The sequence below is a fragment of the Carassius carassius genome, chromosome 46 (genome assembly GCF_963082965.1).
Source record: "Carassius carassius chromosome 46, fCarCar2.1, whole genome shotgun sequence".
In the NCBI taxonomy this organism is placed as follows: Eukaryota; Metazoa; Chordata; class Actinopteri; order Cypriniformes; family Cyprinidae; genus Carassius; species Carassius carassius.
Window position 1 is genome coordinate 4,069,213 of NC_081800.1, and position 16,135 is coordinate 4,085,347.

Here is a 16,135-nt window from a genome sequence, read left to right on the forward strand (position 1 = left end):
TTCACTTAGTGAAAGGAAAAAACAAATAGCATAGAACCGTCAGGAACTGGCATAATGCTACAGCTGGTTAAAGGTTTGCTTACTTGCAGTTAACTTTAAGGACTGTAGTCGAAAACTATCAGCAGCCTTCTTGCTAACATATTAGCCCCAATGTTATAAGTTCTGTTTTATTTTTCCTGTATCAGAGTCGGAGAGTTTCTCTCTGTGCGTGGGGTGAAGGTGGCAGCGTGATTTAGGGCCAGGTTATTCCACCCCGCGTGGAGACACAGAGCTGTCCTGGAGCAGCCCAGAACGGTGAATCACATTTGTTCGGAAGCATTGTTTGATGCAGACAATTGCCGGGTTTCCATACAAACTTATTTGCATTTAGGGATGTCAATATTAAATTAACGATCAATTAATCGATAAACTTAATGCTGCAAATTTGAATTAAAGGGGTTTTTAGTAAAATTCTAGTAGCAGGACTGTAAAATGAATAGATGTGATTATGATAATTTGATAAAATGAAGAGAGTGCGCTGTACGTTTGAGATTTATTTTACTTTGTTGACTGTTTTACGCCAAGGAGACCGCTGAATGTGCCTCTTTAAATAGTAGGCCTATTTGTTTTTTAAAATTCGCCATTTACAGTTCATTAGATCGTGACGGTACATGTGTGCGTGCATACGAGGACAGAGTGAGCGCGGGTTTGTCTAGATGTATTGGGAGATTATTGCTCACGTCTCGTTCAGCACAAATCCAAATGTTTCCATATTCGCATATGTATTTAAATGTTAAACTATAATTTATTAATTTTTTATGTAAACTAGGCTTGTACTTTACAAGCATTGGTACATAGATGTAATAGATCATCCTCTTACATGAAAAAAAAAAGGTTCATTGATTTTTATTTATAAAGTTATTTTATTTAAATGTATATTTAAGTTTACATTTGTTCAAACAAACTTTTTTTTTTACTACCTGTTTTTTATATTTAATTCTTGGTCAGTTTATTGGTTTGTTTGGTTAACTATAGATAAATGTTTTATTTTAATACCGTGCAGTGCACAAAATTAAGATTCGAGAGATGGTTCAAGTCAGTGCTCAATAAATGATGATAAGTTTATAAATGTTGTGCATCCACATGGGACATTTTAGCATGTAAATGAAGGGGAAATCGCCAAGATATCGGCTCTAAAAATCGGCAGCACATATCGGCCATCGACTGACCCTGACCTCTAAACATGGGCATCGGTTATAGAAAAACCCATATCGGTCGATCTCTAGTGTGGGTTTCATCCTCAACACAGCAGAAATCTGGTTGCCAGTCCTAAAATTGGTTCTGTTCGCACACAGTTTGGTTTCGAAAGATGCATTCTGTAATCAAAGTGACTACCTAATATTTAGAAGTGAGTATTAGTTTGAATTGACTTATGAACACTGATGCTCATGTCATCTCTCATTGATGGTGAATGACTTAAGGGTTAGTTTGTTGCTACATGTGTGAATGGTCTTTCATACACTTGTGGGGAATTGTGTTTCAGGCCTCATGGATTCAGCTGGGAGGAAGTAGTTCATCTAACTCCAGTAGAGAGGCTGGACCATGCTTTCACATTCGCCAAAGATCAGCTCAACATTGAGAGACTACTGGATGCAGAAGGTAAACAAGAATTGTGGCACTACAACTACTCCAATTCAGAATAGCAGCAGAAGGACATCTAACTACAAACATTTTCCATTGTTCGTCGAATGCCAGCTGTTTAGTGGGAATTTCGCAATAGAGCAAAAGATTTCCCATACAGATTTTACAGCCTTGGAGATGTTGGTGATGTGGATTCACTGCAGTGACCAGCTGAAAGCTACATGGTTTGAAAGGGACTTCTGTGTGAGCTGTGCTTCATTCATCCCTACCCTATTGCCAGTGGACAATAGAGCTGCACGATTTGTGGGGATAAAACAAACAGTGACTCTCATTCAAAAATTTTCCTGGTTAAAATTGTGATGCAAATGCGAATTTTCTGTGCTTTTTTGAAGGGCTGCATGATTTGGCCAGTTTTTTGTGATTATCTATTTGCCTATTAAAAATTAAATTAAAAAAGTTAATAATAATTAATATATTAAAATATGAAAAAAAAGTAAAATTTCCCTGCCAAAAAAAAAACTATATATATATTTAATGCATTACATACTAATATTTGTGGCTATTTTAATTTCTTCATTTTCAAACATTAAGCCATTGGTGAATAATGCCATTGGGAGCCCTTAAAGCTTCTCTTTTCTTTGATGAGAGTTTATCATTGAATGTTTGAATGTTGCACGTTGAGTTTCCAAAGGCATACTATAATGGCGGATAATGAGCTGCTCACGTGTAAATGAACACAGTGCTGTGCTTCACTCTAAAACATTCAGCCCATCATTTTATTTTATTAAACTGCAGCCTTTGCAATTTGATAAGCACATTGAGCCATATCTCTATTTTAATTTTATTTTCCATATTTTAATTTGGATTAATTGTATACCCCTAATGAACAGTTGACTTTAATTGCCCACACAATTTTCAGCTGATGTGATTTTATTTATGCCTGAAACAGGGAATCAACTCAATGAAACAATGCCAGTCAACAAACCAGCATCCAGTGCATTCCTGAGACTAATCATCTGGACTTGATTGGATTACATGGCTTTTCCTGAACACAAGTTCACATGAGCCATAACTAATCAGAGGGGCCTCATAGAGCAACTCCATAAACACACACACCCATATTCATACTCTCTCTCTCTCTCTCTCTCTCTCTCTCTCTGTGTGTTCCTCAGATGTGGCGGTGCAGTTGCCGGATAAGAAGTCCATCATCATGTATGTGACCTCACTCTTTGCCGTGTTTCCCAACGACATCACGATGGATGACATCAAAGAGGTGGAGACGCTGCCCAGACACTATAAGGTGGATCAGGATGAGGGACATGCTGTAAGTGCACTGGTTATCCAAACACAATCATGCATGCTCAGAGTAGAAGTCAGTGCTCAGTGCCGAAACAGTCATATTTAAGAATTGGTTGGGTCACATTTTGGCCCTTCTGAAGATGTTTTGCAGCTCCTATTGTGGTTTGAACGTAGTTTTCAGGTTTTCAATCAGGGCGACTGATGGAAAAGCCAGTCCACACCAAGAACGATTATTATATTAGCATGTTTGATGCTTTAAACGCTGGAGATGCTTTAAAGTCTTTAGATTTTTTACTTTGAAACTTTAAGTTTGGATTCTGACTGGCTGTCAATGTTTTCATTGTTCATCAGGTGGAAAGAAAGTGTTCTGAAAGTGAATGTGGTGAATATTCAACTATTGTGGTTTAGACTTCACTATTCTCAATGATTATTAAAACGCATAGTTATTGTTATCATACTTGGTGTCAACGGCCCTAAATGCCATTTTCAGGACCTCATTTTGCCTAGAATTAGTCTTATTTATGAATCTGATTGGCTGAAGAAGTTCTGTTGTTCCATGAGTCAAGGCCTGTTTACATCAAGATGAATATTTGGTGTGAACATTTGGTTTGGTTTCGGTTCAGACCGACTTGAACATTTGCAAGACATCAATGTGTTTTTTTTTTTTTTTTTTTTTTTTACAAAAAGGTTTTCTAATCTCTTGTGAATTGCACTACAAATAAAACTTGATTTGTGGTTTCGGTCACATTCCCAGAGCCGTTACATAAGTGTTACATAAAGCTATGTCATGGAGGTGCTCATGAACACAAATTGCAAAAGAAACTTCAGAGTCTCAATTGATTTCAATACAGCATGGTATTAGCATGTTGCTAAGCTAACACTATGATTCTCAAATTAGTATAAAAACACATGGTGTACACACATATTGGTTGAAACATTGCATTTGTAATAAGACTGAACTAGTCTTCAATCTGTAATTTTTGGATCTTGGATTCATTTTTTCACAATGCCTTCTGAAATCCTTCTCCATGAATGACGCATGCTAATGCTGCTTTATAATTTGAAAATAAAAAATATTTTTTTATCTTCACATCACGGATGAATATTATGGCTTAAAATGCTGCTGAAATAGCTTACTAAATTTTGGAAGTCAGAAATAATGTTAGTAGTGTTGATATAATAAAATATATTTATAACAATGAAAATGCGCTGTCTGCTGAAAGCTGATGTTAGCTTGTAGTGGTGCTTGTACCCATTAGCATAAATCCTCTTATTACTGAAACTATTAGTGGCTGAGCAACTACAAACACGTTCATGCATCTGTTTGATGACTCTGTTTATAGACTCGGGCTAATATTGATGGTCCCAGTGTTATATGCAGCAGACTTATAGATTTAACACTTCCTTATTCAGCCCCCTGTGAACACTAGAGGAAACCATGACTTCATGCAGACATATGTGCATCTTTTCAACAAATATGAGTAGAGAAAGTGCATGGTGGGATTTCTTGCTCAGAAAAAAACACATGATGCAAAAAATGCAGTGGCAGTTAAAAAGCGGTTGTTGTTACTCTGGTGTTCTTCGATGAGGAACTGCCGGTGGAAAATGGGCATCACACTCTAGTGCCAAATAAATGACTCCACTGCTACTAGTTTCCTTCTCTCTCTCTCTCTCTCTCTCTATGCCTTCTGCTTTCAGTGGTAAGAGTGAGTCATTCAGTCATGCAGTATATATATGCGTGTGTATGTGCATATATATATATATATATATATATATATATATATATATAGTGCTAAATGGTACACACATGCAGCCAGAGTTGTGTGCATGTGTGTACCATTTAGCACTATATATATATATATATGCACATACACATATATATTTAGCACTATATATATATATGTGTATGTGCATATATATATATATATATATATAGTGCTAAATGGTACACACATGCAGCCAGAGTTGGGTGGATTCTCTCTGATAATTTTCTTGCATAGCAGTATACAAATGGTGTAAAAAGGAGCATGGTATCGCCATGTTTTTAGACATGTATCATGGTAATAGCATGCTTTTATGCACATTTATCAATAGTAATGCTGTAGTAATACAGTAGTTATATTTGAAGTATATTTGCTTATTTATTATATATATTATATTCTTATATTTCATTTGTTCTGTAAAATAAAAATAATCTCATCTATTTTATTTTTTATTTTACAATAAACAATTGCAGTGGTAATATTTCTTATTTTGTTTAATATTATAATATATTTATAACCAACTTTTTGGTCATAGTGTGTCACCCTGAAGGCAAGCACAGCAAACCTGAAGCTTTGAGTGATAATTAACATTTTTGTCAGAAAATTTGCAACTGTAGTTTTCCCCAAATTGTGCAGCCCTAGTTTTGCTCTCTAAATGTACATATGTTGCAATGTTATAGTTGGATTCTCATGTATGTTCTGGGCTGAAAACATATGAGCAGCAGTCTGGGGAATTTGTGATCAGCTGCAGCTGTGCATGAATACCAGTGCATGTCTGACTGGTTTCAGACATTAACCGTTAATGCCTTTAATAACCAGACGAGCTGCTTGGTTGTTACTCTCAAAACTTTTTTAATTTTTTAATTTGTGGAATCAGATCCACTCCTGAATGGAGTGTGGTGATCATTGACGCTCATCTCTCATTGGCTGCTGTATATGTAGGCATCTGATGGGACGCTGTGGGGCGTTTTGCTGGTTCTGCATTTGTCAGACCACAAATATTTTGCTTATTGCTCATTCCAGCGTTGCTTCACTGCCCTCCGAACACACACTGTTTTACAGTCAGACAGAAAGAAGAGTGTTTTATCCAGCATGTGGGACAGAGTCGGGAATTCCAGCAAAATATTTTGATCAGATGACCTTTTCGTCCAGATCAGAGCTGTTCTTTGTGCATTTATTCAAGGAACAAAGCCTTGTTTTAGGGCTCAGTTGCTAATATTAACTGGGTTTAAATGTCCTTTCTCTGTGAGAGCTCTGTTAAATGAGATGCAGTCTTTTAAAATGGTGACTGTCTGTTCTACTAAACAAATAATATTCTGTCTCACCTGTCAGCGTGTCTGTTGAGTTCTCAAACAGCCCTCAATGAAAATGTTATGAGTTGATGATTTTTCAGGTCACTATTTTTAAAGTCTTTTTTTCCTTCTCTCTCAACAACAGGAAATTACAATCCAAACCATGCTCTGTCTCTGTTATGACCAAATTGTGTCTAATATATATATATTTTTTTACTATCTGGTGATACCATATATATCTGGCCTCATGGTAATACCATGTTTTTTTTTTCTTTTTTTTGGATCTGGCCTCATGGTAATACCATGTTTTTTTTTCTTTTTTTTGGATCTGGCCTCATGGTGATACCATGTTTTTTTTTTGGGATTTGGCCTCATGGCGATACCATGTTTTTTTTTTTTTGGATCTGGCCTCATGGTAATGCCATGTTTTTTTTTGGGGGGGGGGGGTCTGACCTCATGGTAATGTCTTGTTTTTTGGGGGGGGGTCTGACCTCATGGTAATGTCATGTTTTTTTTTTGGGGGGGGGGGGGGGGGGGGGTTTGGATGTGGCCTCATGGTAATACCATGTTTTTTGGGGGGGGGGGGGGGGGGTCTGACCTCATGGTAATGTCATGTTTTTTTTGGGGGGGTGGGGGGGGGTGGGGGTTTGGATCTGGCCTCATGGTAATACCATGTTTGTTTGTTTTTTGATCTGGCCTCATGGTAATACCATGTTTTTTTTTGGGGGGGGGGATCTGGCCTCATGGTAATACAATGGTTTTTTTTTTTTTGGATCTGGCCTCATGGTAATACCATGTTTTTTTTGGGGGGGGGGGGGGATCTGGCCTCATGGTAATACAATGTTTTTTTTTTTTTTTGGATCTGGCCTCATGGTGATACCATGTTTTTTTTAGTTTTTTTTTTTCTTTTCTTTTCTTTTTTTTGGATCTGGCCTCATGGTAATGCCATGTTTTTTTTGGAGGGGGGAGGGGGGGGGGGGTCTGGCCTCATGGTAATGTTTTTAAATAAAAATGTTTTTTTTCTTTTTTTTGATCTGGCCTCATGGTAATACCATGTTTTTTTGGGGGGGGGATCTGGCCTCATGGTAATACAATGTTTTGTTTTTTTTTGGATCTGGCCTCATGGTAATACCATGTTTTTTTTTGGGGGGGGGATCGGGGGGGGGGATCTGGCCTCATGGTAATACAATGTTTTGTTTTTTTTTGGATCTGGCCTCATGGTAATACCATGTTTTTTTTTGGGGGGGGGGGATCTGGCCTCATGGTAATACAATGTTTTTTTTTTTTTTTGGATCTGGCCTCATGGTGATACCATGTTTTTTTTTCTTTTCTTTTCTTTTTTTTGGATCTGGCCTCATGGTAATACCATGTTTTTTTTGGGGGGGGCGTCTGACCTCATGGTAATACCATGTTCTCTTACGAGAGCTCTCTCGTACTGCGTCTTAGCTAAGACGCTACGGGAAAAGTCTCTTTTCACGAAATACTGAAGCAAAAAATTATCTTTAATTTTGTATTTTTGTAAAGCGCATTTGCAGCAGTACACAGCCATAGGCGAGACGGCTCGTTCGCTCATTGGCTTGTTCTGCGGCAACTGCACAGCCTATCGAGCGCAGGCTGATGCAATATCAGACCAATAAGGGCGCTTCGCCCAACCTATAAAAGGAGCTCGAAAAGGCTGACTCACCTGATTTTTCATCTCTTCAGCGAAGCTCACACATCGCTGGATCACGAAGGAAGAAAGCGCTGTCTGAGAAGCATATCAGCGGGATGAGCCATTCTGAAGCTGCTGGCCTTCGCCGCCTTCCACTGCCGTTCCTGCTGCGCTGTCCGGCGCCGATATCCTTTCAATTCTGTTATATCCAACTGTTCTTTATGTGTGTGTGTGTTCGCCCTGCGACACACACTCGTAAAAGAGCTCGCGTCTTTTTTAAGATGCCTTCCTGCGGCTCGTCAGAGCCCCACTCAGCGAGGGAGACCGGTACGTCATCTGTGTCTCCTGCCTGGGTGAAGATCATGCAGAGCTCGCGCTCGCTGATGGTGGATGCCCTCACTGCGAGCTGTTGCCATGGTGACTCTGAGGACTCGCCTGGCCTTTTTCTCTGAGCCTGCATTCTCCGCTGCGCTGAGGCGCCGTAAAAGCATCGCAAAAGCGGTGTTGCCATCTAAAGCCTGCTGTGTGACGCTGCGGCTGCAAGACTCGCGATGGCTGCTTTATCGAAGCGCAGGTGTACGAGTTCCGCTGTGGCCGAGCTCTCACCCAAGCGCGCCGCTGTTTCAGTTCCAGGAATTGTGACTGTCTCAGCGTTTTCTGCAACACGCAAGCCTGCACAGTTGCCCGCTTGCCTGCACACAAAAGCCGTTATCACAACAGCTTCAGCAACGCAGCTCGAGACCCCCGTTCTCGCTCTACCGGCCGTCGCCCAGCGCCGCGGGGACCGCGGCAGAGGATTACGGTGAGTCCGGGAGCCCCGAAGCCATCCTAGGAAAGCCATCTATGCCTGCTGCATGACGCTGCGTCTGCACTACACACGATGGCTGCTTCATCGAAGCGCCGGTTTACGAGTTCCGCTGTGGCCGGGCTCTCACCTAAGCGCGCCGCTGTTTCAGTGTCTTTTGCAATGCGCAAGCCTGTACGGTTGCCCGCTTGCCTGCACACAAAAACCGTTATAAAGGCTACCTAGATATTTCCCGAAAAAAAGGTGTGATTTCTGGTGTCCCGGCCACGGCCGATGGTGCTATAAATGTAGTGACGATGCCCACTGCTCAGTGCCCATCTCCACATATAAGCACAGCCCTTCACACAGGACTCGCGCCCATAAAAGCGACTCAAGTCGATCACGCGCACTACATAGTAAACGTGCCCACTCCTCAGTGCCCACAATCACTATGTCACACGCGTCATGTGGTTTCTGTAAAAACGAAACCCGTGCACGTTCGTCCGGCCACGGCCGATGGTGCTATAAATGTAGTGACGATGCCCACTCCTCAGTGCCCATCTCCACATGTAAGCACAGCCCTGCACACAGGGCTCGCACACATAAGATCGGCTCAGATCGGTCACGCACGCCACATAGTAAACGTGCCCACTCCTCAGTGCCCACATACACTATGTCACACACGGCGCGTGGTTTCTGTAAAAACGAAACCCATGCACGTACGCTCTGCCCAGGCAGACAGCGAGTCGAAAGTGGTAAATGTGCACGCTTGCAGCCCACAGTTACTCGCAGACATCACGAGTCCCACGGGACCCGCTCAGCCATTATAAAGAGAGGCTACTCGCTACAGTTTTTTTCGACGTCCTCCACGCTTTTAGCGCGCGTCGAAACTACGGTCAAAACAGAAGTAGCACACATACTTCGGGCCGAAATATAAAAACTGTTGGGCAAAGGGGCTGTAGAGCCTGTGTCTCGAGCTCAAAGCGAGGGGGGACTGTACATCAGATACTTTCTGGTGCCCAAGAGAGACGGGGGTCTCAGGCCCATACTGGATCTAAGACAGCTGAACAAGGCATTGATGAAACGCAGTTTCAGAATGCTTACGACCAGGAAGCTCCTCGCGCAGATTTGCAGAGGGGACTGGTTCATGTCAATAGATCTGAAGGATGCGTATTTTCAAATACAGATAGCGTCAAGTCACAGGCGATATTTGAGATTCGCCTTCAGGGGCCAGGCATACTAGTTTACAGTCCTGCCGTTCGGCTTGTCTGGGCTCCTCGTACGTTTACGGGGTGCATGGATGCAGCGCTCGCTCCTCTTAGACTCAGAGGCATGCGAGTGCTGAATTATTTGGACGACTGGCTGATTCTGGCTCGATCACGAGCGGAGCTCGTGGAGCACAGGGCCGTTTTACTCGATCACCTCGAGAAGCTCGGTCTCAGTGTCAATTGGGCGAAGAGTTCGCTGAACCCCAGTCAGACGATTCTGTTTTTGGGTATAGTTCTGAACTCGTGTTCCATGACGGCGCGGCTGTCACCACAGCGCGCGTTGGGTATTCAGCGCGCAGCGAGTTCTTTCCGCTGCGGGGCGACCGTTTTTTGCTCAAACACTGTCAGAAGGTGCTGGGCCTCATGGCCTCAGCATCTCCGGTTCTGCAGCTGGGCCTGCTCCGCATGCGCCCCCTGCAGCTCTGGCTGAAGGCGCGGGTGCCGCGCAGAGCGTGGTTGTCTGGCCGACTGCGTCTCAAGGTCAATCAGAGCTGTGTCACAGCCCTGAAACCCTGGACAGCATACGGCTGGTACCAATCAGGTGTAAGCCTGGGGACTTCCCCGAATGTGAAGATGGTGTCGACGGACGCCTCCACTTCAGGATGGGGAGCGCTGCTCGAGGGCAGACCGTCCTTTGGCTTGTGGTCAGAACGAGAAAAGCTCCATCATATCAACTGTCTGGAAATGCTGGCAGTGGAGAACGCCCTGATGCTCTTTTGTCCCCAAATCAAGGACCACCACGTCTTAGTACGTTCGGTAGACATGTCTGTGGTGTCCTACATAAATCGCCAGGGCGGTCTCGGGCGCCGAAACCTGTACAGGCTGGCGGAACGCCTCCTGGTTTGGGCTTAGCGCAACGTGCGTTTGCTGAGGGCATTGCATGTGCCTGGGCTACAGAATCTGGGTCCAGACAGGCTGTCCAGAGGCAATGTTCCTACGGGTGAATGGTCTCTACACCCGCAAACAGTCAGGCTGTTGTGGGAGAGATTTGGCAGAGCAGAGGTGGACCTCTTCGCGTCCCACGAAAACGCTCACTGCCCCGCGTTCTTTTCCAAGAACGAAAGTGCGCTGTCACGGAAATGGCCGTGCTGCCCCATTTTATGCTTTCCCTCCCATCTCCCTCCTTCCACAGGTGATGGAACGGGTGAGAGAAACGAGATGTTCAATACTGCTTGTAGCACCTCTTTGGAAGAACCAACCATGGTTCCCAGAATTGATGCAGTTAGCAGATGACGCCCCGTGGCCAGTACCGTTACTCCTCTCGCAGGCCAGGGGTTCGATTTGGCACCCTCAACCGGAGTGGTGGTCCCTCCATGTGTGGGCGCTCAACGGTTACCCGCTGATCTCACAGTGGGAGTGCTAAATACCATCACTCAGGCTAGAGCTCCGTCGACACGACGGCTGTATGCCTCGAAGTGGTCGGTGTTCTCCAGCTGGTGCACAGCTCGAGAATGTTCACCCCTTAGTTGTGAGGTGACGGAGGTTCTCTCCTTCCTACAGGAGCTGTTGGATAAGGGCAGAGCCCCATCCACGCTCAAAGTTTATGTGGCGGCCATCGCAGCGTTTTCTGAAACAGCGCTCGGTCAGTCAATAGGAAGGAATGATTTGGTCATCCGCTTCCTTAGAGGAGCTAGGAGGCTGAATCCTCCCAGACCTCCGTCAGTCCCTATGTGGGACCTCGCGGCGGTTTTGGAGGCCATGAAGGGTTCCCCTTTTGAGCCTATCCAATCAATTAGCCTTCAGCATCTGTCGTTCAAGACAGTATTCGTGTTGGCTCTCGCTTCAGTGAAGCGTGTGGGTGATCTGCACACGCTCTCGGTGAGCCAGTCGTGCTTGGAGTTTGGGCCTAATGACTCAAAGGTCATACTCGAACCTAGGCACGGTTCTGTGCCGAAATCCCTCAACACGCCATGTCTGGCTCAGGTTATTGCCCTGTCTGCCCTGCCGGTGTCAGGAGAGGATGGAGACTCGAGTCTTCTTTGCCCTGTCAGGGTTTTAAGAGCTTATGTGTCTCGCTCTGCTGCCTTTCGACAGACTGAGCAGCTGTTTGTCTCGTCCGGTGGACGTTCCAATGGAATGGCTGTTTCGAGACAGACTCTATCCAGATGGATAGTTGACGCTATAGCGTTAGCTTACGCTTCCAGGGGCCTTCAGTGCCCGCTGGGTGTCAGAGCACACTCCACAAGGGGCGTCGCCTCGTCATGGGCGTGGTCTACTGGGATCTCCTTGCAGGATATATGTATGGCGGCAGGTTGGGCCTCGCCGTCTACATTTATCAGGTTCTATAACCTGGAGGTTCCCGCCTTGCAAGCAAGGCTGCTGGCGGTATAGCCGAATCAGGGCCCTGAAGGGAACTCTGAGTTCGTGAGCGTTATGCGCTGCCGACTGTTATATGGGCAGTATTGTGTAAGACCCGGATTGCCACATTGGTCAGGCCTTGCCTCGGCTGTGTGATGTCATATTGCCGCATCTACGGATGCTGCTAGATATGGGACGAAGGGCTTCCCCCCTTCCTGTCCTGGACTCTCTGTGAGTCCCTCAGGTGACTGTGCACTGTAAATCCTGGGCGTTGCTTCAGGTTTATTGGTGTGTGATCCCTGCGCGCACAGCGTTTTACATTGGGTTCCCGTAGCGTCTTAGCTAAGACGCAGTACGAGAGAGCTCTCGTAAGAGAACGTACTCGGTTACTAAACGTAACCTCGGTTCTCTCTAGAAGAGCGAACGAGTACTGCGTTCTCTGCCGTGCGTACGATTCACTCTGGTTCGCTTCGTGATGAAATAAATCAGGTGAGTCAGACTTTTCGAGCTCCTTTTATAGGTTGGGCCACACCCGTTTCGGCGGGAAGTGGCAAGAAGGGCGCTGGCGCTCGATAGGCTGTGCAGTCGCCGCAGAACAAGCCAATGAGCGAACGAGCCGTCTCGCCTATGGCTGTGTACTGCTGCAAATGTGCTTTACAAAAATACAAAATTAAGGATAATTTTTTGCTTCAGTATTTCGTGAAAAGAGACTTTTCCCGTAGCGTCTTAGCTAAGACGCAGTATTCGTTCGCTCTTCTAGAGAGAACCGAGGTTACGTTTAGTAACCGAGTACGTTTTTTTTTTGGATCTGGCCTCATGGTAATACCATGTTTTTTTTATGTTTTTTGAATCTGGTACCATGGTAATACCATGCTTTTTAGATACATTACTATCGTACTAGCATGTTGTTGACATTGTCTGCTGTGAAGTTCATGTTTTGCTCTCTAGGGCTCTGGTGCTTTTGTATTCGAGTTATCAGTCTAAGCTTCCAGTCTAAGCATCTCTCTTTTGATGCACTTTTAAAATTTTTCCCAGAGTTCTCGGGTGTGGTGCTGTTTGGTTCCCCGATGTAAGATTGCAGATCAGACGGGTTCTTTCCCTGATTCTGTCTCTTTTATTATTCAGCACAATGGCTTTCACGCCATGAAGAAAAACCTGCTTCTTTTACCATCAGACTCACACAGTTAGTGCTCAACTAGTGTCTCACTCTTATCAATGAGCTGATATTTCTGTCATGGCGTGCTGAGGAATGTAGGTCGCCAGGTTTAGAAAAGCTGTCAGTTTTTATGGCGTAGGACATAAACATCTGAGAATGTGAATGGTGTCACATGACCGGCCCTGTTGTGCTGTTAGCTGGTGTTTAGTCCGCTGAGAACACGTACCAGGGGCAGTATTGTCTGCGTCTGAAGGTCCTGCAGATTGTTTTGAGTGTTTGGCTCAGACCTTTGAACTTCACTGATGGCTTTTTCCAGAAGTCATTTTCCTATGGGTCTTTGAAAAGAAAGGGATAGCTTATAAATCAGCTTCACATGGGATTTTTCATGCTAGCATGCTAGGCCAGCTCACAGCAGATGCACAGTGACTCTCAGAAAAAACACGTCCAGGTCAACATTCAGTCCACAATCAGAACAAACATCATGAAAATGAACTCCGCTTTAACCATTTAAGATGGTTAAAGATGAATATTCAGGGCTATTAAGCAAATGTTTAAATAGCCAAATTCTAATTACCATGGAGTTAATTTAGTTAATTAGTAAAGTTCATTTTTAATTAATCAAAAAAAAAAATGCTTACAAATATAATACATTTGCAAATAAAATACCTATTATTCATTCATAAAAAAAAAAATCCTGAAAAAAAAATTGCCGTTTCCAAAAAAATAAGAAGCATCATAATTGTTTTCATAATAACTGTAATGGTTCTTTTGCAGAAAAATCTGCATATAATTGAATGATTTCTGAAGGATCGTTTGAGAAATATTTTTGTGGAAACCGCAACTTTAGGATTCTTTGATAAATCAAAAGTTCAAAAGAGCAGGATTTATTTGCAAAAGAGGAATGTCAACAGATAATATTTCTATTTCAAATAAATGCTGTCCTTTTGAACTTATTTATTTAATTATTTTGCAGGATTCTTTGAATGGTATCACATGACTGTTTTATAGATTATGGAAAACATTACATTTTACAATATATTCAAAATATAAAACAGTTATTGTTTTTAATATGTTGTTTTAGGTTGAGACTTCTTTCAAAAACTTTATCAAATCTCACTGACCACAAACTTTTAAACGCAAGTTCACTACCATGATATACAAATTATTGCTTTGCAATAATGTCATTCATTTATTTATTATTAGCATTATGGTAATGACAGTTATGAGAAATGTTAATGTCTTCATGTTTTTTTGTTTTTGTTTTTTTATCTTGGGGTAAAATAAAAGTATTTTTCACATAATCTTTTTTGTAAGTGTAACAACTTGTCAGTTTGAACAGATCCAGAAAAAATGTGGTAAAAAAGAAAATACAGCAGATACAAGGATGCTGTGAAGTATAACGTGTCAGACTGACATCATCGGTCTTTGTGAATTCATTAGTGTGATGTTTATCATCATTTATCATCGTTTGTCATTGGTGTCGCTTGACCTGTCGCAACATTTGCGTTTTGAACATGAGCGCAAACATGTTTAACTAGTCTTCATGAAACACATAGTGCTTAATGTTTTCTGTAAGGTTATATGTCAGACTGATGAGGCGTTAACTGAAGCGCTTTCTGTGCAGGGATTGGCTGCAGAGACGCAGGAGGTGAGCAGCACACGGCCAGAGACGGAGGTTGACATGGAGGTCAGTCTGGACATGTATCAGATCACGCTGGAAGAGGTGCTCACCTGGCTGCTGTCGGCCGAAGACACGCTGCACATGCAGGACGACGTGTCCGACGACGTGGAGGAGGTCAAAGACCAGTTCCACACACACGAGGTAGAGGAGACACACAACAACAGCTCACACACACTGCTAGTGTCATCGCTAGCTAGTAGTATTTTTTCATTTGAGTTTCTCAGGAAAAACTATACAGATATAGCATTCCTAATATGTTATATTGGAGCAAAATAAACAATATGTATGAGACTGTTCTTGTCAGATTTCATTGGTGATTTCAAATATGAAATTTAATTGTAAGCTTAGAGAACAGTTTTGGAGGTTTTAATGTTTCACCATTCAAAGACATAAGAGCTGCACTTGCATGCTAGTGATGTTTCGTTCGTGAACGGATCGTTTTTTTTTTACGAATCTTTTAGGTGAACATATTGGTTAGGTTAACGTAATCCACTGACTCATATTTCTCATGCACATATCAGTAGCTCCGTTTCATCCTGTCAAAGAGTTATACAACCTCCAGCTAATAGCGTTCGAGTATGACATGTAACGGAGCATGTGATTTGTTGAATGAAGTGAACGAATACACCCTTCACTGAACGAGTTTTGTTTGAGTCTGAACGAGATCGAGAGATCTTCTCGTTCATGAACGAAATGACTGAACCAGTACATATGTCGTTCGTGAACGAGTTTCGTTTGAGTTTGAACGAGATCGAGAGATCTTCTTCTCGTTCGTTATTGAAATTAACTGGTACATAGACGATCTCATTCATGAACTAAATTAATGATAGTATACCGGGTCAGTCGGCCATTTAGCATGTAAACCTTAATCAGCAATCAACAGATACAAAGTGCAGTTATAGGTACTGTGCACATACGCTTGTTTTCATATTTAGCATACAGAACATAACTCAACGTTTAATCCCCGATTTATTAATGTGAATATATTATATATGAACTGTCTGACCGAACAATTAAAATGTTAATTATGGAAGAAAACCTTGTGCTTTGTTCATCTGAACAACTTATTTAGACTATTTATTTAATGCGATTATGCACACATTTTAATAAAGCCAAATCAGTTTTTGTAACACGTGAATACGTTCGTTGATTTAAGACACACAAGACTCTTTTTCACCACCTGATGGTGTATTTGTGTAATATAGAGAAATGGTCACTGAACAAATCTGAACGAATCAATTTGGTGAATGAACTGAAAATGAACGAATCTCTTAAAAATGTTCAGCACTATTGCATGCCAAAGAGGCATTGTTTCAAAGATGG

General features: G+C 42.7%; 1 protein-coding gene across 1 annotated transcript in view; it reads left to right on the forward strand.

The window, feature by feature from the left end:
- The window catches only part of LOC132128978 (utrophin-like), an 83,691-nt gene that overhangs the window by 36,039 nt on the left and 31,517 nt on the right, over positions 1–16,135 (forward strand). Inside the window, exons 8-10 of the mRNA XM_059540397.1 lie at positions 1,523–1,638; positions 2,793–2,944; positions 14,756–14,953. Of these exons, the coding sequence (XP_059396380.1) occupies positions 1,523–1,638; positions 2,793–2,944; positions 14,756–14,953 (466 nt within the window). The remainder of the gene's footprint in view (positions 1–1,522; positions 1,639–2,792; positions 2,945–14,755; positions 14,954–16,135) is intronic.